The sequence below is a fragment of the Tursiops truncatus genome, chromosome 6 (assembly GCF_011762595.2).
Source record: "Tursiops truncatus isolate mTurTru1 chromosome 6, mTurTru1.mat.Y, whole genome shotgun sequence".
NCBI lineage: Eukaryota > Metazoa > Chordata > Mammalia > Artiodactyla > Delphinidae > Tursiops > Tursiops truncatus.
In genome coordinates, this window is record NC_047039.1 from 81176889 (window position 1) to 81201481 (window position 24593).

At 47.3% G+C, this 24593-nt stretch overlaps 1 protein-coding gene across 2 annotated transcripts; it reads right to left on the reverse strand.

The window, feature by feature from the left end:
• Window positions 1-1149: 1149 nt before the first annotated feature.
• IGFBPL1 (insulin like growth factor binding protein like 1) lies at window positions 1150-15847 on the reverse strand. Of its 2 annotated transcripts, none has more exons than XM_033858307.2 (5): window positions 15178-15847; window positions 7135-7244; window positions 6378-6494; window positions 4603-4756; window positions 1150-3461 (listed from the first exon to the last, which is right to left on the reverse strand). In XM_033858307.2, exons 1-4 carry the CDS (start codon window positions 15623-15625, stop codon window positions 4607-4609), a joined length of 825 nt encoding a protein of 274 aa, XP_033714198.1. In that variant the 5' UTR covers window positions 15626-15847; the 3' UTR covers window positions 1150-3461; window positions 4603-4606. The 2 variants fall into 2 exon arrangements, with proteins under 2 accessions (XP_033714198.1, XP_019804436.1); XM_019948877.3 differs by having other exon boundaries at window positions 4598-4756.
• Between the last annotated feature and the right edge of the window lie 8746 nt (window positions 15848-24593).

Below are 24593 nucleotides of genomic sequence, written 5' to 3' on the forward strand. Positions count from 1 at the left end.
CTATGCTCTGAATTCATTATTCAGCTGCGGACACCAGGGCACTTTAGTTTCCCTTAATTAATTAAAATATCACATAATAATCATTCTCTGATTTAATGTTCAAGAGGCTCTGGCGAAGGCTGGGGATGAGGAAATTTATTATGGGAGACTGTTCACTGTCAGCTGGTTTGCTCGTTCTTATTAATCTTTCCTGCATCATCCACCTCTGGAGGAACGGAGAGGGCAGTGTTTTTTAAAGACATGGGATTAATTTCACCCTAAAACTTGAAGAAAAAAATCCATTTTGACTAAAAACTACCCTTTCTTGTTTAAGGTGGAAAGTGGATACCTTTGGGATTGAACACTAGCTTTTGGATTATCTTCCTCAAGCCTAGTTATAACCCAGTTGACAACAGAAGACTGAGATTCAGGCCCACCTCTTATAGCATCAAGTCCAACCTCTTCTGGTGGCAGTTAGGGGTGTGGCCAAAAACTACCCCATTACCTGCCACTAGAGCTCTCAGCCACAACTGGTCACTACTCCCCATGCACAAACTACACTGCACTTCTCCACCCCTGCTCCTTTTACGTGCTACTTCCCTAGCCTGGAATCTCCCACATCACTTCAATCCCCAACTCAGATGGCTCTCCTCTTCCAGGAAGTCTTCCTTGATCTCCCCCTACTCTGATCACAAAGCAGACACCTTGTGCTGTGTGGCAGGATGGCAACCTTGTCCCACTCATCCCCACTCAAGTCTCACCTGAGTGCAGGGCCCAGGTCCCACATACCTTCATATTGCCAGTGTCTGCACCCTCTGGCCTCTGGGGAATGCTATTCCGTGTGCATGTGGGGTAATAGAGGGCAGATCTAAGTGAACGGATTAAATAGTAGAATGCTTATACAGTGGGAGACACCAGTTCAGAGGGAGTTAGAAGGATCAGGCTGGCAGTAGATGATTAGTTAGGGCTGGTTAAAAATTGCAAGCAGGGTGACCAGGTACGACAGTAACCACAGCTCAGGTGTGAGAGGTAAGGACAATTCGGATGACAGTAGTTGATGTGGGCAAGCGAAAGAAGGGAAAGATGCATAAGGCATGATGGAGAAGTATCAGTGGTGCCTGGGCCCACCTACAGCAGCGTTCCAAGGACAGAGACCACAAAGACTGTCCCTAAAAACATTTATTTTCAGAGTGCAGGGGTCCTGTGACATCATCACATCTATGAACATAGGGTAGAAAACATAGGCTCTGAGGGCATCATGTTTCCAAATGATAAAAGCCACAGCACACATTCGCTTCGCCTCTGAGAGGTCTTGGGGCTCTCGCAGTTGAAAAGTCATTAGGTTGGAACAATCATGCTAACCTGCCTTTTTGGTTTTGGTGAAAACTTCAGACAGTGTAACATTTATTATGGTTATTTTTTGTACATCATTACGAGGCTACACCCAGCCTCCTGCGGGCTTGATGCTCAGCCCTGTCACCCCGGGGCTCCATCTACCTGCTCTTTGGGTCCACATCCAGCTCTCCAGATTTGACTGGGCAAATGTGAGGTGATTCAACTGATTTTGCTGAATGTGCTTATTAGCAGATGCATGATGTTGTTCTACTACCTTCTCTACAGTTCCCTATTCCTCTGACATGGTTTCACTAAGTCTCTTCCCAAGCCATCTCCCAACCACTCAAATCACAGAGGAATTAACTGCAGACTTGGATACGGAAATCACTGCCGTGGGGTTTGGGGGAGCCTAGTAGGGAGGGGACGTGAGCAGATCCCCTGGAAGGCCCAACCTCCAACAGACAAGGACAGCTTCCCTTTTGATCAGGTTCAATTTTGACTTTATTTGAAGAAGGGGTTCCAATGTTTCTAAAGTTTGAAAACCACCCATCTAGTTTCGTTCCCTTATTCAAATGAGGAACTGAGGTCCAGAAAGTGAAGGGGACTTTCTCAGGGTCACCCAGAAAGACAGGGGTGAATTCCCAAATGGACCTCATGTTTCTAGATTCCTGGGCCACCCTCCTGCTATGTACGTCAGGGTGATGCCACCCCAGCATTTCAGATGTGGAACAGCCAGGCTTAAAGGCAGAAAATGCAATTCCAGAAAGGACTCCAAAATGCAACGCCCAGCGTGAGTGGCTTGAGAGTGTTGCTTTAAACGTTGAGATGGACCTTAAGGAGAATCCCTGAAACCTGTGGAAATGGCAACATCTTCCTTTCCATAGTTATGAGATTTTTCTGAGAAGCAGCACCATGGAGTGGAAAGGGTGCCAAAGAGGACCAGATGCCCTCAGCTCCTGTCCTTCTCAGAGGCTTTCAGGCCTCAGGCAAGCGCTTTACTCTCGGAGCCTGGTTTTCTTCATCTGTAAAGGGGGAGGGACATTAATGCTTATCCTGCCTGCCGTCCCAGAGATGGGAAGTGACCACAGACAGGACAGTGTTTCTTGAAATTTAACAACTGTCCATATGTGAGATCCCAATTCTGATTTTAAAAAATTTTAGTCACCTAGGGGGTCTATTTTTTTAGGCCAGATATTAAATATTCTCCTTTTTTCTTTCTTGATTAAAAGAAAAGAAAGAAAGCTTTATTTCTGGTTAAGGTCAAAACATCTCTAAGTAAAATGTATTCTACTACACTCTAATTCCACAGCCCAGAGAGAGCAGTTAACCCCATTTTTACAATTTGATGTCCAAAAGCCAGGTCTCCACTGCCAGCTTGGTTAGAGAATGCTGGGCGTGTTAATAAGTGGACATCTTGGTCCCCAGATGCCCAGCCAAGGGGCCCCCGAGTCTGGTTAAGTTTCCATCTAGGACTGAGTCTCTTTATAATGGGAAAGCAGCAGGAATAACAGCTATCCACACCTTCATGTGAAGCAATGGCATTTGTTTTTGAGGGAATATTATTTTTAAAAGAATGCTAAGACTACACTTCCCATATTTTTTCTGTAGGACCGTCTTACTCCAGGATGACAGTGTTTGAAGGGACATGGGTAACATCCAGTCCAAATACCACATTCACAGCTGAAGAGAACAAGGCTCAGAGAGGGAGGGACCTACCCAGTTCACACAGCAAAGTTAGAGAGGTCAGGCAGAGGACAGCAGGACCCTCCCCCCTCTTCCTACAACACATACTAAGTCACTAATCAGCCCTACACAAATGAGGTAAAGAGTCACAGCTGACACACACCTCGGTCCAGCCCTTTAGAATTACAAATATACCTAAGGTGACCTTCCCTTGGAGGGAGAAGTTAAAAAAAGAATTCTCACAGAGCTATTCATTTCAGAAGTATAAAAAGGCTACATGCAGTCTGTTTTCCCAATGTTTGCCCTGCTAAAAACTACATCTGCATACGAATCTAGTTTGCATCTAATTTTTAAAAACATACGAAAGCGGTTATCTACAAACACAGTTCTTCCAATTCTTCACAAAGCAAACAAGATCCATGACTTGACTTTTCCATCATCCTGTAATCAATGTTTCTAAGACCCTAGAAGAAAAGAGGGAAAAGAATTAGAGAAAAAAAGCCTGCTCTGTCATAGTCAACTATGTGTTAGACGGAAGGTGGGGGAAATGCGCCTAACTTTAAATATCTCCCCAACCAGGAGTGGTGCCGGTGGGAGCAGAGATGCCTGTGGGGGTCTAGGAAATACATGTAAGGCCAATGGATGGGCATTTCAGGGAGGCAGATTCCAGCTTCATGTGTGGAAAAACTTTCAACTATTGGAAAAATCCACAGATGGTTGTTTGGTGGTAGTGAGCTCTGTGTCCCTGGAGGTATGCAAGCAATAGCCGGCCAATTCTGCATGTTGTAGAGGGAACTCACGGACTGGGCTGTGGCAATGGTATTAAAATTCCATGGCTCTTTGTGACCCCTTTGAAAACTCATTTATAGTAGACTATATTCATACCCTGGTATCATTTCTGTTTTTAAAATATAAATATATGTACTTATAAATTATACATATATTTAAAACATGAAACATACATACACACACACATGTACATACAGAAGTATACATACAAGTGTACAGGACAAAAAGTCTCGATACTTGGCTTTTTGATACATATATATAACTATACACATATATAAAAAACTATAAGTTAAGTATCAGGAGGGCAACTTTAGGAGCCATCTCCTCACCAAATTCCTATTTGACGATTTTACACCTTACATTTTCCTCCCTGTTTCTAGAAGCTCTAACTACTTGCAGAGCTACAGACAAGGAAGAACCTGGGAATAGACCCATGAAGCTCAGACTGTCTTCTTTGCGGGCGTGTTTTCACCTGGGTGCTGTCATAGTGACCACATCTGCTCTCTTAGCACCCTCACTGGGCCGACTTGGAGAAATAGAAAAAAATAGGTGGTCTTTTTCACCTGACGGACACCCATAACAGTCACAGCTCTTGACTTTGCATCCTAGCAGGAAGCCCAGTGTGATACGTGTGTAGAACATACCACAGAGTCTACCTGCCAATTTTGTAATATGTTCCTACTCTTGGTTTGCATTTCTCTGGTTTCCTTGATTCATGTATTTTTCTTCTTATTTATTATGCATCTTATGACTCATCTCAATCTCCCGTGACACAGGTGTACAAATACTGCAGATGACTTGGAACACGCACATTACCCCCTCACATGTGGTCATCTGGACCTGGGAAGCGGGCGGCTCTGTACTGGCTCCGATCCACCACGGTGACTGTGCCGTGCGACTGGGCCTCCCCAACCGCGTTGGCTGAATGGCACTGGTACACCCCCTCGTCTTCCTTCCTCAGAGGGTTGATCTAGAAGTTAAACAGGCAAGTTTGTACAGTCATATATGGCATAGCAAAATTACTTATTTAGTTCTTAATGATTCTGAACACTTACTCCTTTTCAAAATAAGACAGAGCTCACCCTCTATTTCTCTTCTTGCCTCGGCTGCCGAGAAAGAGTTAAACTTCCTTCTCAGTACCCTCTCTATCCTGGCTCTCATTTTAATGTTTCCTCTGCATTTCTGCCTTTTACTGTGAGCTACCTGGTCCTTTTATTGAAGGTGATAGGTATAGATTCCAAGGAAAATACTGCAAACTAAAAGAACAAAACTCTACTGACCACAGAATAGCCCTCAAATGCTCCCAATGGACGCAGCCTTTACAAAATAACACCAGAGACAACCTTCCCCCACCTCTCCTTGTAATAAAAGGAGGGGAATATGCTTGATGTGAAAAAGCCGTGGACCCAACTGCATTCTGAGTCTCTGAGCTGGGTGGAGAAGTTGCCCACGCTGGCCGAGATGGGGGTGGAATGAGGAGGACACCCTCAAGGGCCCATCTCACGCCCCTGCAGAGGAGATCCACGGTAGCTCCCTCCTCTCTTGCTTTCTCTCGTCATAACAGCTTCTCTCCACTGTGAATCACTACAGACTGGAGAGGGTATGTGCACCCTATCTCATTTTGATCCCATGGTGGCTGAAGGCGGAGCATCGTTATCCTCACGTTACAGGAGACTCACAGGTAAGTCACAGACTGTTAGGGTCACTGGACATGGTCCAGTCCAAGGCCCTCTTTTTATGGTTGTGGACGCTGAAGCTCTGAGAGGTAGGGTAACTAGCCCCACTCGGGCCCCCATCTCGTCACTCCATCGCCCTTTTAAACACAGGGCGTTCCCTCTTCTCAGCCAAACTGCCGCACGTGGCACAGAAGAGCCCTGGAGGAGGGTGTGAATCTGCCATCTTCCGTCTTTATCAGCCATGTGGTCTCAGGCAAGTGTATTAGCTTCCTATGGCTGCTGTTGCAAATGACCACACGTTTAATGGCTTAAGACAACACAAATTTATTATCTACAGTTCTTGAGGTCAGAAGTCCGAATGGGTCTCAGTGGGCTAAACCCAAGGTATCAGCAGGGTTGCCTTCTTTCTAGAAGCCCTAAGAGAAGCATTCTAGAGGCTGCCTGCAGTCCTTGGCCTGTGGCTCCCTCTTGCATCTTCAAAGCCAGCAACAGTAGTTCATGTCTTCTGACACTGCCATCTCTCTGGCTCTCTCTCCTGCCTCCCTCTTCCACATTTAAAGGACTCCTGTGATTATATCGGGTCCACCCAGATAACCCAGGATAACTTTATTAAAGTCAGCTGATTAACAACTTTAATTCCATCCTTATTCCCCTCTTGCCACACAACATACCATATCCACCAGTTCCAAGGATTAGCATAGACATCTTTCCGGGGCCATAATTCTGCCTACCTCTGAAGATCACTTCTGCTCTCAGGGGTTATACTACCTGCCTACCTTCCTCTCAGTTACTGTAGCGTCCAAGGAGAAATGGATCAGAGTATTTGAAAGGTGTAACATGTTATAGAAATACAAAAGGTGCTTTATAAGGGCCAGACAATAATAGCCAATAATCCTAAACAAATGAGATACTCACCAAAACCCAGGCCGTGGCTGCGTGGTCAGAAGGGCCCCCTTGCACCTGGACAGCTATATTGATGTGGTCCCCAGGCAGGTCCTTCAGCACCTGGGTGCCCTCAGGAGACCGTGTGACCTACAGAGGACAGAAAAACCAGGAGTGATTTAGAAAAAGCATTTCTGGATAAGGACCACCCCACAGACACCCTCGTTGTCTTCACCCTCCTGCTGACTTGAAGGCTGACCCTAGTATCTCTTATTCCTATTAAATGCCAGTTTCTTCCTAAGCCTGAACGTATGTACAGACAGTGCCCCCTGCTGGACAGCGAAGATGTAGACACCACCACTATCAGAATCTCATTGTCTTTCACAGGGCTGTTGAGATAAGGAGACAACATATGCCAGTCTCTCAAAAACTGAACTGCAGAAAGATCTAGTTTTGGAATAGGATTGGGTCATTTGCCACCAGCCAAGTCTTTCTAAAACCCAGATCCAGTGAAGGAAGCTCTAACTTCATCCCAGCTGACCTAGGCTAGATAAACAGCAGAACTTCCTGGACAGCTAAGTGGCAGAGGGAGCAAATGGCAACACCTCTTCTCTGGGGAGACGTTTGGGGTAAAAGTTTTGAGGCATAAATCTGGAGGCAGAGGAGTGGAACATAAGTTTTTTTTTAATCCTCCAATTGACATATAAACACACACACACCCTTAAAAAACATTTATACACCCCACCCCCCCCAAACACACACACACAGAGAAGTTCTTGGATATAAATACCTTCCTCCATGTGACAACTGGGGCAGGCACAGCTCTCACCTCACAGGACAGGGATGCCTGTGCCCCGGTGACATTGTGAACACTCCGGGGTGGAGTGATGACCACAGGAGCTGGGAGAAGAAGACAAGGGAAGACAGCCTTGACCCTGATCAAGCCCCCCACATCTAAGATACCCTGCCTGCAGAGAGCATGTTGGGGCAGATGAGAGCTCCCCACAGAAAGGACACACTTATAGGCAAGGAATCATAGAAGAGAGTTTTCTTAGACCTGGAAGGATGCCTACTTGTTTCCTCCTACATTGCCTTTGTTCTACCAACAGGAAAACAGGGATCCAGAGAGGAAAGGCGACTTCTCAAAGTCGCCCAGCATGTCTGTCTGTGGTCTCATCACACTCCCTCCCAGGATCCCTTCCAGGACCCCAGCTGCCATCTGCTTACAGCTCAACTACACTGACAGTGCGCCAGGCTCCGGGAGGGGCTGGTGTCACTTCACCCAAGGCAGAGTCTTCTACCAGATGGGCTTTTCTCCTTCCGCATGGAGGGCATTTCAAAGAATAACGCCATGCAGAACAGCTGCCCTCACCCCCTGCTGAGACCCGCTGCGGTTCAAGATGCTCATTTGCATATCACAGGCTCCACACACCTCCCCATCCCCGAGGATAAAACTGCAGGCATGGACACCGCCTCGCTGCGTGGAGAAAGGTAAATCAGGGAATCCGGCAGTGTGGTGCTAGGCTGCCAGCACACTACAGAAAGGACAGGGCGGGTGTGGGCTCGCTGGGCGGGACAGGAGAGCATGTGGCATTTGAGTTAGACATTCTTAGCTGATACTCCACACTCTGCCCTTCTCCCTGTGCCTGGCATCTGCTCTACTCACACTGGAACTAAAAGAATCAAGTCCAACTGCCTCAGCTTTCAGGCCCTCCGCCCGGCCCTCAGCGTACCTGCCTGCCCTGCCCTGCCTTTCTTCTACGTGGAGTGCGCCCCCAGCTCCCCATCCTGAGGGCCTGGGGGTGTGTCCTAGTCCAGGACCAGGGCGTCTGCCCGCTTTGACTTACTGAAACCCAGCCTGCCTTGCAGTGCAGGTGCTTCATCTCCACGGACCCACGCTCGCAGCTGTCCCCGTGGGGTCTTGGGCGAGGCGCAATGTGGAGGCTTGGTGAGGAGTATGCTCTCTGCTCAGGTCTGCTGTCTGTAAGATGGGGATAATACCCCCTGCTTCACAGGGCTGTTGAGCTGATCTTACCACGTGATGAGTGTGAAACTGAGGGTTTGAGTTAACACAATATGCAAGTGGGGGGCAGGGGAGGCCTGTTAAACAGATGACTCCGCGAAGAAAGGTATGACAAAAGAGCAAACACATTCACCCTTGGGCCATCAAAATGCAGAGTTCACGACTCTTGGGGCTTCATCTGGGGACTCAGACATCCCTGCAGCCCTCCACAGGCCAGCCTTGGAGAGAGAAAGGGCCCTCGCCCACCTAGGTGGGGCTGCAATGAAAAAGGAGAACAAAGGGAGAGAGACAGAAGGCTGGAGCAAGAGCATGGAGAGAAGGAGTGAAGGGGCGCAGAAATGAGACTGACCTGACCCCTCCAGACAGACTGGGAGGCAGACCCTGTCAAACTGGTGCCAAAAAATCTCTGGGAAAGTGTCTTAGAGCTATGGAGTCTCAAACTGGAGGGGCCCAACTCCCCAAGAGCATGTGCCTATCTGTGACGGGCTCATCTAGTCTTCACTTGCATGCCCCCAGTGATGGAGAGCTCACTACCTATGAAGCCAGGTCCTTCCGTCCTTGGCTCTGCTGGTTAGAAACCTTGTTCTCACCTGGAGCTAAAACTCACCTCCTGTAACTCCCACCTATTAATCTCAGGGCTGCCCTCAGGAGCCCCACAGCACCTTGGGTGCCTCAAATGGCTTCCAGTGAGTTGAATACAGACCCTGCCCTCCTCACCCCCAGGCTGCTTTCTTCCCCCTCAGCCTGATCAGCTCACTCCTTCAGCTGTGACCAACTGAACGCCCTCCAAGCACCACACCGCTACCCACAGCCCCGATTGTAGCCAGTCCCCTGAATGGACTAAGGTTCTAGGCTTCTAACATTGCCCAATGTGACCCAGCCACCTGCTGACCGCTACAAAGAACCACAGCACTGCTGTTCTCTGGCGGAGCCCCATCTGCAATGGATGACAAAGAAAGTCTAATTTATTCCAACCCCCTGCCAGCATTACTTCCTTTGGAGCCCAAACCAGTCGTCAAATGGCTCACTGTGGGAACAATCAGACCTGCATCTTATTCCAAAGCCCTCAGTAGATTCCAAAGGGACACTCAATCAACATGCTTTACTTTCTTTCATGTAGAGTCATAAATTTTAAATGAGATTTCATCAGTCCCTTTCAGGCCTAAATGAATAAGCCAGTAAATCACATTTCATCTTTCTCTCTCTTTGCATTTCCCCCTTTTTCCATAACTACAATTAAGAAAGACCATCTTGGAAATACTGCCTTTGCCACTAATTTCAAGGCAGAAAATAGCACTTCTTTTCCAAAAGAGCCCCCTGCTTTTGGTGATAAAGTGATGTTCAAATTTTGATTTCTTTTTAAATGTACATACAGTACATTCATTCCTTCTAGTATACAGTTCTAAGTTTTGGCAAATGCATACGCCGTGTAACCACCACCATACCCAAGATACAGCATTGTTCAGTTATCTTGAAAATTGTCCTCATGTTGCTTAATCTGTTTTTAATTTTAACATCTGATTTTAAATTTAAAATATTTTTATCCATAATAGCTCTTTACAATCAGTCATCATTATCATGATAGTATTAATGGTAATAATACCACCCTTCTGCTTACAGGCTTAAGCCATTCGATCCTTCCAGCAATCTCCCCAGCTGCCAGATGGGGGAGCTAGCCAGGGTTACCCAGCCTTAAACAGCTGGGTGAGGCTATGAGCCCAGCGGTCTAGCTCTGAGCTCTGTCCCACACCATCCTGCCTTCTCCTGAAATGACAGGGAGTTCCATGTCTGCTACTCCTTTCATCCTCACACCAGCCCTGTGAAGTAGGTGCTTTTAGCCCCACTTTACAGATGAGAAATCCAAGGCTCAGAAAGGTGAAGCACCTGGAGGAGTGAAGATGCAAACCCAGGCACGCTGATTCCATTAATCCCACATGGATTTTTAAAGTGAAACATTTGTTAGCCATATGGACTCCATTCCAGAATAAGAAAGAGTTCCTTAGGGATTGTGTTGGGGGCCCCCAAGATAAGTCCCAGAATCAATGATTTGCTACAAGGACTCACAGGACTCGGCACAGTTTACTCACAGCTGGGATTTATTACAACAAACAGAGACAAAGCAACTCAGCAGAGGGAAAAGAGGCTCATGGGGCAAAGACCCGGGAAGCCAGGAGCACACTTTGAGGAGCCTCTCCCAGTGGAGTCACACAGGACGTGCCTAATTCCCCAGCAACGACTTGTGACAACACGTGTGGCGTGAGAGCCTATGCCCTCTACTAGAGAAGCTCACTAGACATTCAGTGCCCAGGGTTTTTATTGGGGTCCAGTCCCCCAGCCTCTGCCTCCTACGTACCAAAATTCCAGCCTCCCAGAAGTAAAGCAGGTGTGCAGCATAAACCATGCTGTTTGTACAGTGAGCTACTCTTATCAGTTCTGGAAACGGTGGGAAGCCTCCCCACATCCAAATTCTCAGACACCAGCCAAGGGTCAGCCTCGCCAGCAGGGCTTTCTAAGGATAACAGCCTCAGGCCTGCTATGTTTACTCTTTTCTGCACAGAAATGAAACTCTCCATAATCACCCCAGGGAACAGCTCTTGTGAAGATACCATTAAATGGGCAATGTATCCTTAACCCTGGCAGGACATTCCCAGTCTTACTGTCCCCAAGGGCTCATTCGAGTGTGGCGCTGGGGTCCTCCACATATGACTACCACAGGCAGGTTCAATCCTGTCTCTGCCACACTCCAGTTTCTTCTTTAAAATGGGCACAGGAGTCCATTCTCTCCGCTGTGCCCTCTACACAGGCTGTTGTGAGGACAGTAAAAAGACCTCTTGCCAACTGTAAAAGGCTTCCACGGAGGGACCTGAGGACTCGGCAGGTTGTGCCACCCCAAAGGGTGGTCTCCTCGAAGATGCCCTGCCTGCTCAGGACCCTCTACTGACCTCTGGTGAGTGGGCCTACCGGTCGGGCCCCGCCTGAAGGCTCCAGAGGCTGTGGCCCAGAGCCCTCACTCTGGCGAGCCCGGGGCGCAGCCTCTCACCTTGCTGCTGCCCGAGCTGCCACACTCCTGGAAGAGCCAGGGCTCTCCTTTCTACCTGCCTTTGGCAAGAGTCATGTGGCTTTCAGGAGGGAGGATGGTGTCTGGTCAGCCCGGTCTGTGAATGTGCCAGCTTTGTCTCCCTAGTTCTTCCTTGCTAAACACTTGTTTCCTTCTGCTTGTGTCAGCAACAGCCCTGGAAATGCTAGGCTGGCACAAACCCACCCATCAGGTAACAGAATAGTCACCCAGGTGGGCACTGGGGGTGGGCCAAATAGCACCAAGGGAAATTCAAATGCCCGGGGGCCTGGTCGCTAACCATTGGGCAAGCTGCTAACAATTTCCTCCTTATCTGCAAATGAGGATAATGACTGTGGCCCTACATCCTCCGGGGTGAAGGGAGAGAATGAATGTGACTGTGTTATTAACTGTGTGGATCTATACAAATGAAAGGGATCGATATTGCTAAGTGCGTGGGGATCTGTCCCCCCACCCCGTCAACTGAGTGTCTTTGATGGCTGGAATGAAAGATCTTCCTTAATGCCTCTGAGATTTCTTTAAAGTTAATGGCGCTTGGGAAGGAAAGAATATCAGAAGTCATCCGCCAGGAACCCATCTGCTCGTATGAAAAAAGCACACAACCAAAGACTTTAATAATCAACACACTGAACAGCCCTGATAATTTATGCTAATAGTCAACGTGAGGATGTGGAACCAGAAACAGCTTAATCCGGCTCCCTGCAGCCTATGCCTCAAGCCCCCTCCCTCGGCATGAAAGGCTTTTGAGCACGAGGCCCCCCCTTCTTTGTCCCTCTCACAAAGTGGTATTCGCTGCCTCTCCTGGTTACCTGGTAACACACGCCTTGCACAGACTGAGGTTTCTAAGTGCAGCTGGAATTTCAACCGAGGCGAATTTTCTAAGATTTTGGATCTCAAGAGCTCACTGAAGCTTCAGGGGCTCAGTGCCCCCACGGGCACTGGCACGGGACCCCGTTCCTATTTAATGCAGCATTCAAAACACGACCTCAACCTGCTTTCTGCAGGATCCCAACCTCCTCCCAATGCTAGCAAACAGGGTGCGTACATGGAACAAAGCAGCCTTTTATTTTATTTCATTTATTTTTGGCTGCGTGGCATGCAGGATCTTAGTTCCCCGAACAGGGATTGGACCCATGCCCCCTGCAGTGGAAGCTTGGAGTCCTAACCACTGGACCACCAGGGAATTCCCCCAAAGCAGCCTTTTAAAGTAATGATAACAATAACAATTACAGTATTGTCACTGACAATAACAGTAACAACAACGCCATGCCACCTTACTGTTGAGAAATGGAGCTAATAACTCAGTACAGAATGAAGTGTCACCCTGCAGCATGGCACTCAAGGCCTGCAATAAGCCTGCCCCAGACTACTCTGGGTATCATCTCCTCTGCCAACCATCCCACTGGGTACTGCCCATGGGTCCACTGTTCACACTCGGCCCAGGATCTCCTTCCTCCTTGTATTCGTTCATGCTGTGCCTCCCCATCCCCCCTTCTCAACCCAGGAATTTTCTACCCATCCTTCAAGGCTCCTCTCAGGTGCCTCCCCTTCTGTGAAGCTATACCTGTTCCTCTCAGGAGCCATCACCTGGTGCTAAACAGAGGAACCAGCAACAAGCCTCGGGGGAAAAAAGGAAGGTGGATTCAGACTGAGAAACCCTGAAGATTCAAGGGTAGCCAATTTGCAGCACCTTCCAGAGTGCTAGAGGTGCATGGCCCCATCTGAAAACAGCCAGGAAAACTCAGGCTGGAGCCCCACCTCAGCTGGGAACTAGTTATGTGGCTCCAGGGAATTCTCTTCTGCCTGCCTGAGTTTGCCCTTCTATTAAATGGGAGTGAGACCTGGCCAGGGTAGTTGTAAAAATCAAGGAAGAAGATGGAATGCAAAAGCGATTTCCAACAGCAAAGAATTATTCTTATGTGGGAACATAGTGGGTCTTCAATACATGTGTGTTGATCAAAGAATTACTCTCATTAATAGCATTTTGGGGCATTTCAGAGAGTAGGGGGAAAGGTCAGAATTTAAGCCTGAAAACTGTTTCCAAATGCCCCTCAGAGGCATGGGTAAGAACACTTCCCACACTGCGGGAGCCTAACATTTACAGAGGCCTCATTCCCTTAAAGTCAGGTGCTTGCTTATTTGAAGGCACAGGTGAGGACTGAGCAGGGGTGATTTTATTACCAATATTGAAGCAGAACAGCTGCTGCTCTGACAGTCTGTTTCCCTTCAAGCAAGGTCCCCAGGGGCATTGTTAAAAAGTGCTCCTGCCAAGTCCTCTGGATAAAGGATGGCTTGAGGGCAGCACAGAATGAGGTGCTGCCTTCCCTGGCTGGAAAAGATCCCCCGTCCACACCTTCATGCTTCACCAGGACACAAGGGCAGGGGGGCCACACAAACATTTCAGGACAAAACGAGATGGGGAAACAGTGCCGGGGTCTGGATAGTGGCTGATGACACAATCGCTGGTAGGGAAGGAGAGCAAAATTCTGGGGAGGCCCGATGCCTGTCACTAATGGGATCATTAAGAGCAGCTTCTGAATTGCCTCTGTTCGGCCCCATGAACATCTTTACTCCCAGGGCCTGTGCCTGAGGTGGGCTCAGAGCCCACAGATCAGAGTGGAGGGGCTGTCACATTTACTTGTCATTTGGTAATTTTCAATGAATTAGGGGTATGGGGCTTCCATCTGCCATCTGGCCACACTCTGGTAACCATGGCAACCGCCACCTGCCTGACTTAACACTATCAAGTCCTGTCCTGAAACAGTACTGAATAGGGTGCCGGGGACCCAGAAGCTAGCCAGGCTTTACAGATCACCCTGGATGAGTCCCTTGCCCCATGGGTCTCAGTTTCCTCTGCATAACAGCAGATTTGGTCTAAATGCCTTCAAGGCAGCTGTCTCTTAGGAAAAGAATACCAGCCCCGGGAGGAATCATCTGAGACCATCAGCACGGGTTAGAGTCTGGGGATCTGGTCAGCATTTCTCATGTCTCCTGCATGTGAAGTGAAAGTGTTACCTGTCTGGAAAGAAAGAGACCTGCCTGTGAATTAACTGCTGAGGAAAGCAGATTGTAAAAGCAGGTGACAGGAACGAGAAGAAAGGAGACAGGACTGTTTAAATGCCACAGGGCAGAAACAAAGGTTTGAAGTGGAGGAACCTCTACAGTGGCTCCACAGGGGCTGACACAGCCCCTGGAAGGAACCAGCCCAAGGCTGCAGCCAGGGAAACACCAGCCAGCTCTCTCCTCCACTGGGAGCCCCAACCAGGAACAGCCAGCGGTGACTTTCCTGTGCTTCGGGGGCTGCCTCAGACCCCCCAGTGGGCAGCACATTATTTCCAAGTTTCCAGGGACAGGGGCCTTCTTGCCTCATCTCCAGTAGGAACACCCTGCTCCCCAAACTCCCAGTCTCCTGGAGGCAAACATGCCAGGCCTGGAAATAACTGTACCAGCAATTACTTAAGTACCAAAAGGGACAGCAGGCTCATCAAAATTACGACCAGCTCGGTGGCTGGTGTCTCCATGGGTTTGGTAAGGAAGGGTACAGGTTGTGGATTCCTGCCCCGGCCTCCTTAAGTAACTGGCCAGGTAAGGAAAAACTGACCCGAGGGAAAACTGAGGCCCGTGCAGTGCTGTCCATCGCGGCGCACGGGGTGATCCTTCACCCCATAGCCCAGGGGGTCGGGGTCCCTCTTTCTTTACCCGCCCCAGCAGTGCAGGGCAGAAGCCAGACTCACCAAATTCGCAGGGTCCGTCCCGCGCCTTGTGCAGGTGGCCGGGGTGCGCGCGCGGCACCTGCCGGGCGCGCAGGCGCAGCGCGCAAACGCTGGGGTACGAGCGGCCGTCGGAGCCGCAGACGGCGCCGCGCTGCGCGCACACGCAGAGCCCAGTGCCCTCGGGCCCGGCCCCCGCGGCGCGGCTCGCGCACACCAGCCCGGGGCCGCAACGCACGCCGGCCCACCCCCCGCAGCTCGCGCCCTCGGCGCCCAGGCAGCGCGCGCAGCAGCCGCACTCGTCGCGCGCAGCGATGCTGGGCGCGGGGCAGCGCGCGGGCTCGGGACAGCGCTCCGGCCGGCACGGATCGCACTCGGGGTTATGGCCGCCCGCGCCGCGGAGCCCGAGGCCGGGTGCCGGCTGCGGCTGCAGCAGAAGGAGCAGCAGGAAGAGCACGGGTGAGCGTGGCATGGTCCGCTCTGGCACGGCAGTGGCGCCTCTGCCTGGAACTCCGCTCAGCTAGCGCGGCGCCTCCACCCCGCCCGCCTCGCAGTCGCTGATTGGCCGGGCCTGCACCGCGGGGCTCCCGCACTCGGCTGCTCGGCCCCGGACTAGCGCGGCCCGGTAGGCTCCTGGCCCGGCCCGGGTTCCGAGCTGGAGGGGTGTTCTGAGACCTGCTCTCCGACAGCCAATGGGCTCTTGGAGACCCAGTCGGGGCGGGAACTTGCCCGAGGTCGCTCTGGTAGAGCAATGATTGGATGTACGGTCTCCGGATCCGAGGTTAGCTCCAGGTACTATTCCACTTAATCCAGAAGGATGCGCTCTTTTATTTTATTTTGCATTTAGTAGTTTTCTAAGTTTTATTTTAAAAAGGGAATATATAGTTTAAAATTTCAAAGTTTACAAATGGATGTAACTCTGAAATGAGGGCTTCCCTTCCACCCTATGACCCAGTATCCCACCCCCCAGCTTCAGGAGGCTACACCTTTTATCAGGTTCTTGGGTATCTTTCCAGGAATTTTGTATGTTTATAAAACCACGTATGATTGCATGGCCCCTCCCTTTAAACACACACACACACACACACACACACACACACACACAAGCATGCTCTACACATTACTCTGCACTTGGTTTTTCTACCCACGGTATTTCCCATAGTTTCCCTACCTCTTACCATCTGTGAAACTGACCGTCTGTAAATACAATCAATGGAGTGGAGTTTAACTGGCTTTTTTCCGCCATAATGCTACATAAAGTCATGGTGCATCTCAAAGTCAGCCGTGACTTTGGCTGTGATGAGATGGTGATACATTTTGGATTGTCCTTGGACATTTTAACTTTGCAAAGTGTTTAACTGCACAAAAACGTAGTTATTTAACCAGTTGTTTTCAGTACTTTTGCTACTGCAAATAATGCTCTGATGTCCTGGAGCACAAGCGGCAGCGTATCTCTGGCATAGTGGGGCGTGCGTGTTGGGAAGACACAGTGGAACAGGTTCTTTCAGTCAGATTTTTATTCCTATGGCCCCTGTGCTTGCGCAGAGTCAGACTCTGCACCCCGTCCATGGCCCAGTCCTGGCAGGGGTCCCAGACGAGAAACTCAAGGGAGTCTTGATTGCTGGAGTTTAATGTGTGGCCAAATGAAGACATTGGATGGAAAGAAGGACTTGTTGACCAGACTTTACGAGTGGCTTTTCATGCCTTCACCCCCAGCCCTCATTTACCCTGTGCTGTTTTCTTTATTTTCTGAATTTCTAGAGAAGAGATGGAGGAAGCGTCTTGGAGTCTGGGAAGACCAGCTACAGTACTCTTGTGTGATGTCCATTTTGCTTTTCAAGGTCCTTTCCAGTTTGCAGCTTTCAGGAGATGTCCTTATTCCCAAAAGGAGCCCCTGCAGAGGCCACTTTATGTAGTGGTCAGAGCAGGGCCAGCTGCCTGGCCTGCTGCAGCTCTTCCCTTGCAAGTAGATGCATAGAACAGGTACAGGCAAAGTACCATGGGAGTGGTGGTAGATGGTGATAAGGACTAAATATAATAATGTCGGTATAGCACTCGAATGGCTCTCAGTACTTATTAGCAATTGATTTCAACCAGGAGGCTGCTGCCTTTACCTGGAATGGTCTTTAAAAGTGCTCACACCCCTTGACCTTCTACACCCTTCTATAAGCCTCTCCTAAGGAAATATCACTATGTGTGAAGATTTCATTCTGGAGTTGGTCACTACAGCAAAAATTTGGAAAAAACCTAAATGCCCACTGATAGGCAATGATTAAATAAATTATGGTATATCCAACAATAAAGGATTATCTGGGCATTGAAAATGAGGAAGGAGAGGTAGCTTAAGTGCAATGAAAAGATGTTTGTAATATATTGTTTAGTGAAATAGCAATGATAAATTGCATGTCTAGTATGAAGGCATATTTGTAAATATGTGGTTTTGTATACGTGCAGAAATTCAAGATAGTTTAATGATGTAAAGGAAACACTTATAATGTTAAACGGAACAAAGCAGGGCCTGAAAACAAAAGAGATAAGCTCCATGCTGGTTTTCAGAAACATCCTTCCTAATGGGTTCAAACTTTCAAATGGTCATGGCTGTCCAAAGTGAGAATGGACTGCTCCAGAGGTAGTGAGCTCCCTGTCAGTGGAGGAGTTCAAGGATGGCAAGGAGTGTGGAGGGGATCAAAGCATCAGGGATTGGGTGAGAGGATCTCTAAGTCCTTCAAACTGAGCCACGATTCCCATGGTACAGTGCGCTGAGACCTGGACTGGACAAAAGCTGGTCGTGATTGGCAAATAAATGTACACAGGAATGATTTGCCAGCTTTTAATGCAAACATTGAGAGTGCAGTAATTGAATGGTGTTATAATGATGAAGTTAATGTGTGCTTACTGCAGGTTGGGATACACAGTCACAGAGGCACATTTACAATGATCTACATGCCTTTTAAGTAGTAGGAAGAGCATTCTGTAAGCATGACTCAGAATTAAAGCAGAAGACTCATTTTCCAACACTGAGCCTGTGGTATCTGGTTGGAGAAAACATTCCAAAGCTTTGAAGGTGATATGCATCCATTTCCTTTTAAAAGTTGCCGGCAAGCCCATAGCCCAGCGAACTCTGGTTCCCAGAGCACCAGTTAGCACTGTGGGCAACACCTGTGGGCCCATAGGATTATGGGAAAAATGGAGATGAATTCTCCCGGCGGGAAAGGAGGTTGAGGCACCTCTGCCACGTGGCAGGTATGAGCTCCCATGGCGTGAGTGACTACCTCCTCTGCTCCCAGCGAGCACACAGGGAAAGCTGGCTAATGCCCCACTCAGGGTGGATGCACACACACCCAGCAGCTGCTAACATGGGTGTGAACGTCCCAACCGATTCACTCCTCCTGTGAATGTAGATATGAACGGCTCCGTTCATATCTAACTTGCCCTCCGGGAGTGGAGAGGGGCTCACGTGAGCAGAGGACCCTCCATCCACAGGCCATACCCTTGAATCTCAAGCATGACAGTCAGGCCAGGCATAGAAGGTCCCCATCCAGGCTGAGGGAATATGAAAGCCCTGTCTCCAGGCCTCTGCTGGACCATTCTAGAGTAGAAGGAGAGGTGGGTTTCCAGAGAGAAGCCCATGAATGAGGGGTGGCAGTTCTAGGGGCACAGATGTCAATCCAGTGCTGTGTAAGAGGGGACATACAAGATGTAGAGCTCTGCAAAGATGGGGCCTCGGGTGCTGAGCAGCCAAGTAAATGGTAGAGGGCTTTGCCCTCCTGCCGTAAACAACTCTAAAACCTGGACAGATAACGAAAACAGCTGTGTGCAGGTGCTGCATAGTATTTTCCATCGTGGGGCTGTGATCCTTGAGAGGGGACACACATAACGTGAGCCCCACATCTACCCAGACCTTCCTCCTAGATAGGTTTCCCAGGCCACAGTATGGGGAGGTAGAGCCCAAGCAGATGGCAGAAGGTCTCCTGGACAGATGAGGCAGAGATCAGAGTTCAGGGCTCAGGTAGCTGGGTTTTGTGGGGAGGCAGCCACAAAAGAGGGAGGAACCACAGAGAGGGAACCCTGGAAGTCGGTGTAGAAATTCCCCTTCAACCTTTGGCTGATCCGGAACCACACAGGTGCAGGGTGAGATCCGGAGGCTCCGCAGAGAGCAGCCGCTGGGGGGCTGAGGGCTGGGTGGAGATGGTGGGGCTCACACAGGCCCATCCAGAATGGAGTGCCCCAGCCCACCAGGAACCCTTTCTCCAAGCTCAGAGACACCAGGCAAGCAGCTACCCACTGCAGAGGTGTGAGTTTCAGCTCTAAGAGCTCATGCCATATACTACTAAGTTTAAATAATTCCAACCTTTCCCGTTTTTTTAAAAAAATATTTATTTGGCAGCTCCAGGTCTTAGTTGTGGTACATGGGATCTTCGTTGCGGCACGTGGGATCTTTTAGTTACGGCACGTGAGATCTAGTTCCCTGATCAGGGGTCGAACCTGGGCCCCCTGCATTGGGAGTGCAGTCTTAGCCATTGGACCACCAGTGAAGTTCCTCCCTTTGTTTTTCTAGTCCTGATAGTGATAGCTGCTTCCTGCAGTTGCTACCTCCAGATTACCTAGTTAACAGTTCTTTATGTTAACTTCCTTTTTTTCCACCTGATTAGACCCTAAATGGAGTGGTCTCAAGAAACAACCCTTAAAGATGGGTCACAATCAGAGAACCAGAGAGCTTAACTAGAAATAAGCACCAATAATAATATAAGTTATTTACTAAAACAGTAAATTTATTTCTTATAAATAAATAAGGTGAATTAGGGTAAATATTGCTGAAAATGACATAAAATTTAATTGTGTGGTTTGCATAATTACAAAGTGAGTTGAATTTACAGCCTTGCCAATCTCTTGTGTGAAAGTTAGGCCATTGATTAGGAAGGAGTGGGAACTTGGATTTTGATTGGTTAGCCTTAATTATATGTGGCATAATCATTTCTGGTAACCAAATCTTAAAGTTCTATCAGGGTGCCCATGTCAGTGGTGCTCTGCCGGTCAAAATTTGAGACTTTGAAATAAAAATTTTGTCGTATTTGTGCCTCCAAAAAAAGAGAGTTAAAATGGGGATATCTGGTGGGCTCAGAGGAGGCTGAAAGTTTGGAGCCTCTGAGTTATTCTCAGCCTCTCCTGCCAGTGGAAGCAGGTCGCAAGTTATGTGTGGGAATACTCACTTTCCCTTGCTTAAGGACACTTTGATAAGGTCACCCAGGGCAGTTATCTTGCAAGGGATACCTTTTCTCCTCAAGACTTAACCCGCTCCCTCTTATGGCCAGTAGACTCACAACTGGCATCAGAGCTCCACATGTTCAAACAGGGCAAGTACAGAGTGTGATCTGGGAAGATACAGCTTCTCCACTGAAAGAATGGCAAGATTTTGCTAAACTACATTGCAGCATCCTGGGGAGTATGTGCAGGAACGGATTCTAAGGGTGTTAGACCAAGGAGGACAGTTGAATACATTCAATAAAAGTTGAATTTATTGATACAAGTGCCTTACCTGAGATTATGGGCTTAATGTGTTGGTTTGTACAGCTGGTTATGACTTAGCTGTTTGAGTGAAATTGAGACTCGATGAGCATCTTCCCTATTGTGTTATGAAGGAAGGAATCAAAAGGCTTATGGGAGATGTTGGAAGAGAGTTATTATTGACAACCTGCACGCCCACCCACCCACTACATTCCCCAAGGGGGGGCCCAGAGGACTTTCCTTTCCCTACAACATTGGGGAATTCATTAGTGGGGGGAGCAGTAGTATCCTTGAAAAGCCCTGTGGTGACTCTCCTCTGTCGGTCACATATGAGGGTGGGAGATTCCACCATTGAGATTGGCTCCTTGAATCCACTGGGGATGATGGGATCCCAGAAGAACAGAGGCCAACTGCCAAAGACTTAGCTGGGTGCAGGTATCATAATGGATGGCAGGGTGAATTGGATATCACAGTATTTGACCCACAGGGATCTTTGGCCTTGGCTAATTGTCACAGTGTCCCTAGGAATGAAAGAGATGGCCTCCTACTAAAAGGTTACTTGCTCTATTACAATAGGAAAAACTCTTGGTCTCATGTCCAAAAACCAATTTGAATCACTGTAGAAGAAAGCCATGGTCTCTCTTTTTTTTTTTAAATTTAATTTAATGTATTTTTCTATACAGCAGGTTCTTATTAGTCATCCATTTTATACACATCAGTTTATACATGTCAATCCCAATCTCCCAATTCATCGCACCCAAACCCCCGGCCGCTTTCCCTCCTTGGTGTCCGTACGTTTTTTTCTCTACTTCTGTGTCTCAGTTTCTGCTCTGCAAACCGGTTCATCTGTACCATTTTCTAGGTTCCACATATATGCGTTAATATATGATATTTGTTTTTCTCTTTCTGACTTACTTCACTCTGTATGACAGTCTCTAGATGCATCCACGTCTCTACAAATGACCCAGTTTCGTTCCTTTTTACGGCTGAGTAATATTCCATTGTATATATGTACCACATCTTCTTTATCCATTCATCTGTCAATGGGCATTTAGGTTGCTTCCATGACCTGGCTATTGTAAATAGTGCTGCAATGAATATTGGGGTGCATGTGTCTTTTTGAATTATGGTTTTCTCTGGGTATATGCCCATAGTGGGATTGCTGGGTCATATGGCAGTTCTATTTTTAGTTTTTTAAGGAACCTCCATACTGTTTTCCATAGTGGCTGTATCAATTTACATTCCCACCAACTGTGCAAGAGGGTTCCCTTTTCTCCACACCCTCTCCAGCATTTGTTGTTTGTAGATTTTCTGATGATGCCCATTCTAACTGGTGTGAGATGATACCTCATTGTAGTTTTGATTTGCATTTCTCTAATAATTAGTAACGTTGAGCAGCTTTTCATGTGCTTCTTGGCCGTCTGTATGTCTTCTTTGGAGAAATGTCTATTTAGATCTTCTGCCCATTTTTGGATTGGGTTGTTTGTTTTTTTAATATTGAGCTGCATGAGCTGTTTATATATTTTGGAGATTAATCCTTTGTCCGATGATTTGTTTGCAAATATTTTCTCCCATTCTGAGGGTTGTCTTTTTGTCTTGTTTATGGTTTCCTTTGCTGTGCAAAAGCTTTTAAGTTTCATTAGGTCCCATTTGTTTATTTTTGTTTTTATTTCCATTACTGGAGGAGGTGGATCAAAAAATATCTTGCTGTGATTTATGTCAAAGAGTGTTCTTCCTATATTTTCTGCTAAGTGGTTTTTTTTTTTTTTTTTTTTTTGCGGTACACAGGCCTCTCACTGTTGTGGCCTCTCCCGTTGCGGAGCACAGGCTCCGGATGCACAGGCTCAGTGGCCATGGCGCACGGGACTAGCCACTCCGCGGCATGTGGGATCTTCCCGGACCGGGTCATGAACCCATGTCCCCTGCATCGGCAGGTGGACTCTCAACCACTGCGCCACCAGGGAAGACCCCACTAAGAGTTTTATAGTGCCCGGTCTTACATTTAGGTCTCGAATCCATTTTGAGTTTATTTTTGTGTATGGTGTTAGGGAGTGTTCTAATTTCATTCTTTTACATGTAGCTGTCCAGTTTTCCCAGCACCACTTATTGAAGAGACTGTCTTTTCTCCATTGTATATCCTTGCCTCCTTTGTCATAGATTAGTTGACCATAGGTGCATGGGTTTATCTCTGGGCTTACTATCTCGTTCCATTGATCTATGTTTCTGTTTTTGTGCCAGTACCATATTGTCTTGATTACTGTAGCTTTGTAGTATAGTCTTAAGTCAAGGAGTCTGATTCCTCCAGCTCCGTTTTTTTCCCTCAAGACTGCTTTGGCTATTCGGGGTCTTTTGTGTCTCCATACAAATTTTAAGATTTTTTGTTCTAGTTCCGTAAAAAATGCCATTGGTAATTTGATAGGGGTTGCATTGAATCTGTAGATTGCTTTGAGTAATGGAGTCATTTTCACAATATTGATTCTTCCAATTTAAGAACATAGTATATCTCTCCATCTGTTGGTATCATCTTTAATTTCTTTCATCAGTGCCTTATAGTTTTCTGCATACAGGTCTTTTGTCTCCCTAGGTAGGTTTATTCCTAGGTATTTTATTATTTTTGTTGCAGTGGTAAATGGGAGTGTTTCCTTAATTTGTCTTTCAGATTTTTCATCGTTAGTGTATAGGAATGCAAGAGATTTCTGTGCATTAATTTTGTATCCTGCAACTTTACCAGATTCATTGATTAGCTCTAGTAGTTTCCTGGTGGTATCTTTAGGATTCTCCATGTATAGTATCATGTCATCTGCAAACAGTGACAGTTTTACTTCTTTTCCAATTTGTATTTCTTTTTCTTCTCTGATTGCCATGGCTAGGACTTCCAAAACTATGTTGAATAATAGTGGTGAGAGTGGACATCCTTATCTTGTTCCTGATCTTAGAGGAAATGCTTGTTCAGTGTTTCACCATTGAGAATGTTGTTTGCTGTGGGTTTGTCCTATATGGCCTTTATTATGTTGAGTTAGTTTCCCTCTATGCCCACTTTCTGGAGAGTTTCTATCATAAATGGGTGTTGAATTTTGTTGAAAGCTTTTTCTGCATCTATTGAGATGATCATATGGTTTTTCTTCTTCAGTTTGTTAATATGATGTATCACATTCATTGATTTGCATATATTGAAGAATCCTTGCATCTCTGGGATAAATCCCACTTGATCATGGTGTATGATCCTTTTAATGTGTTGTTGGATTCTGTTTGCTAGTGTTTTGTTGAGGATTTTTGCATCTATATTCGTCAGTGATATTGGTCTGTAATATTCTTTTTTTGTAGTATCTTTGTCTGGTTTTGGTATCAGGGTGATGGTGGTCTCATAGAATGAGTTTGGGAGTGTTCCTTCCTCTGCAATTTTTTGGAAGAGTTTGAGAAGGATGGGTGTTAGCTCTTCTCTAAATGTTTGATAGAATTGACCTGTGAAGCCATCTGGTCCTGGACTTTTGTGTGTTGGAAGATTGTAAATCACAGTTTCAATTTCATTACTTGTGATTGGTCTGTTCATATTTTCTATTTCTTGCTGGTTCAGTCTTGGAAGGTTATACCTTTCTAAGAATTTTTCCATTTCTTCCAGATTGCCCATTTTATTTCAATAGAGTTGCTTATAGTAATCTCTTACGATGCTTTGTATTTCTGTGGTGTCTGTTGTAAATTCTCCTTTTTCATTTCTAATTTTATTGATTTGAGTCCTCTCCCTCCTTTATCTTGATGAGTCTGGCTGATGGTTTTTCAATTTTGTTTATCTTCTCAAAGAACCAGCTTTTAGTTTTATTGATCTCTGCTATTGTTTTCTTTGTTTCTATTTTATTTATTTCTGCTCTGATCTTTATGATTTCTTTCCTTCTGCTGACTTTGGGTTTTGTTTGTTCTTCTTTCTCTAGTTCCTTTAG

Coding starts and splice junctions, on each gene's coding strand:
- IGFBPL1 (XM_033858307.2), bottom strand. CDS start 15,625: ATGCCACGCTCACCCGTGCTCTTCCTGCTGCTCCTTCTGCTGCAGCCG. Junction 6,495..7,134: donor CAGTTGTCACATGGAGGAAG/GTATTTATATCC, acceptor TGTCCTCTGTAG/GTCACACGGTCTCCTGAGGG. Junction 4,757..6,377: donor CAGCCACGGCCTGGGTTTTG/GTGAGTATCTCA, acceptor TTTAACTTCTAG/ATCAACCCTCTGAGGAAGGA.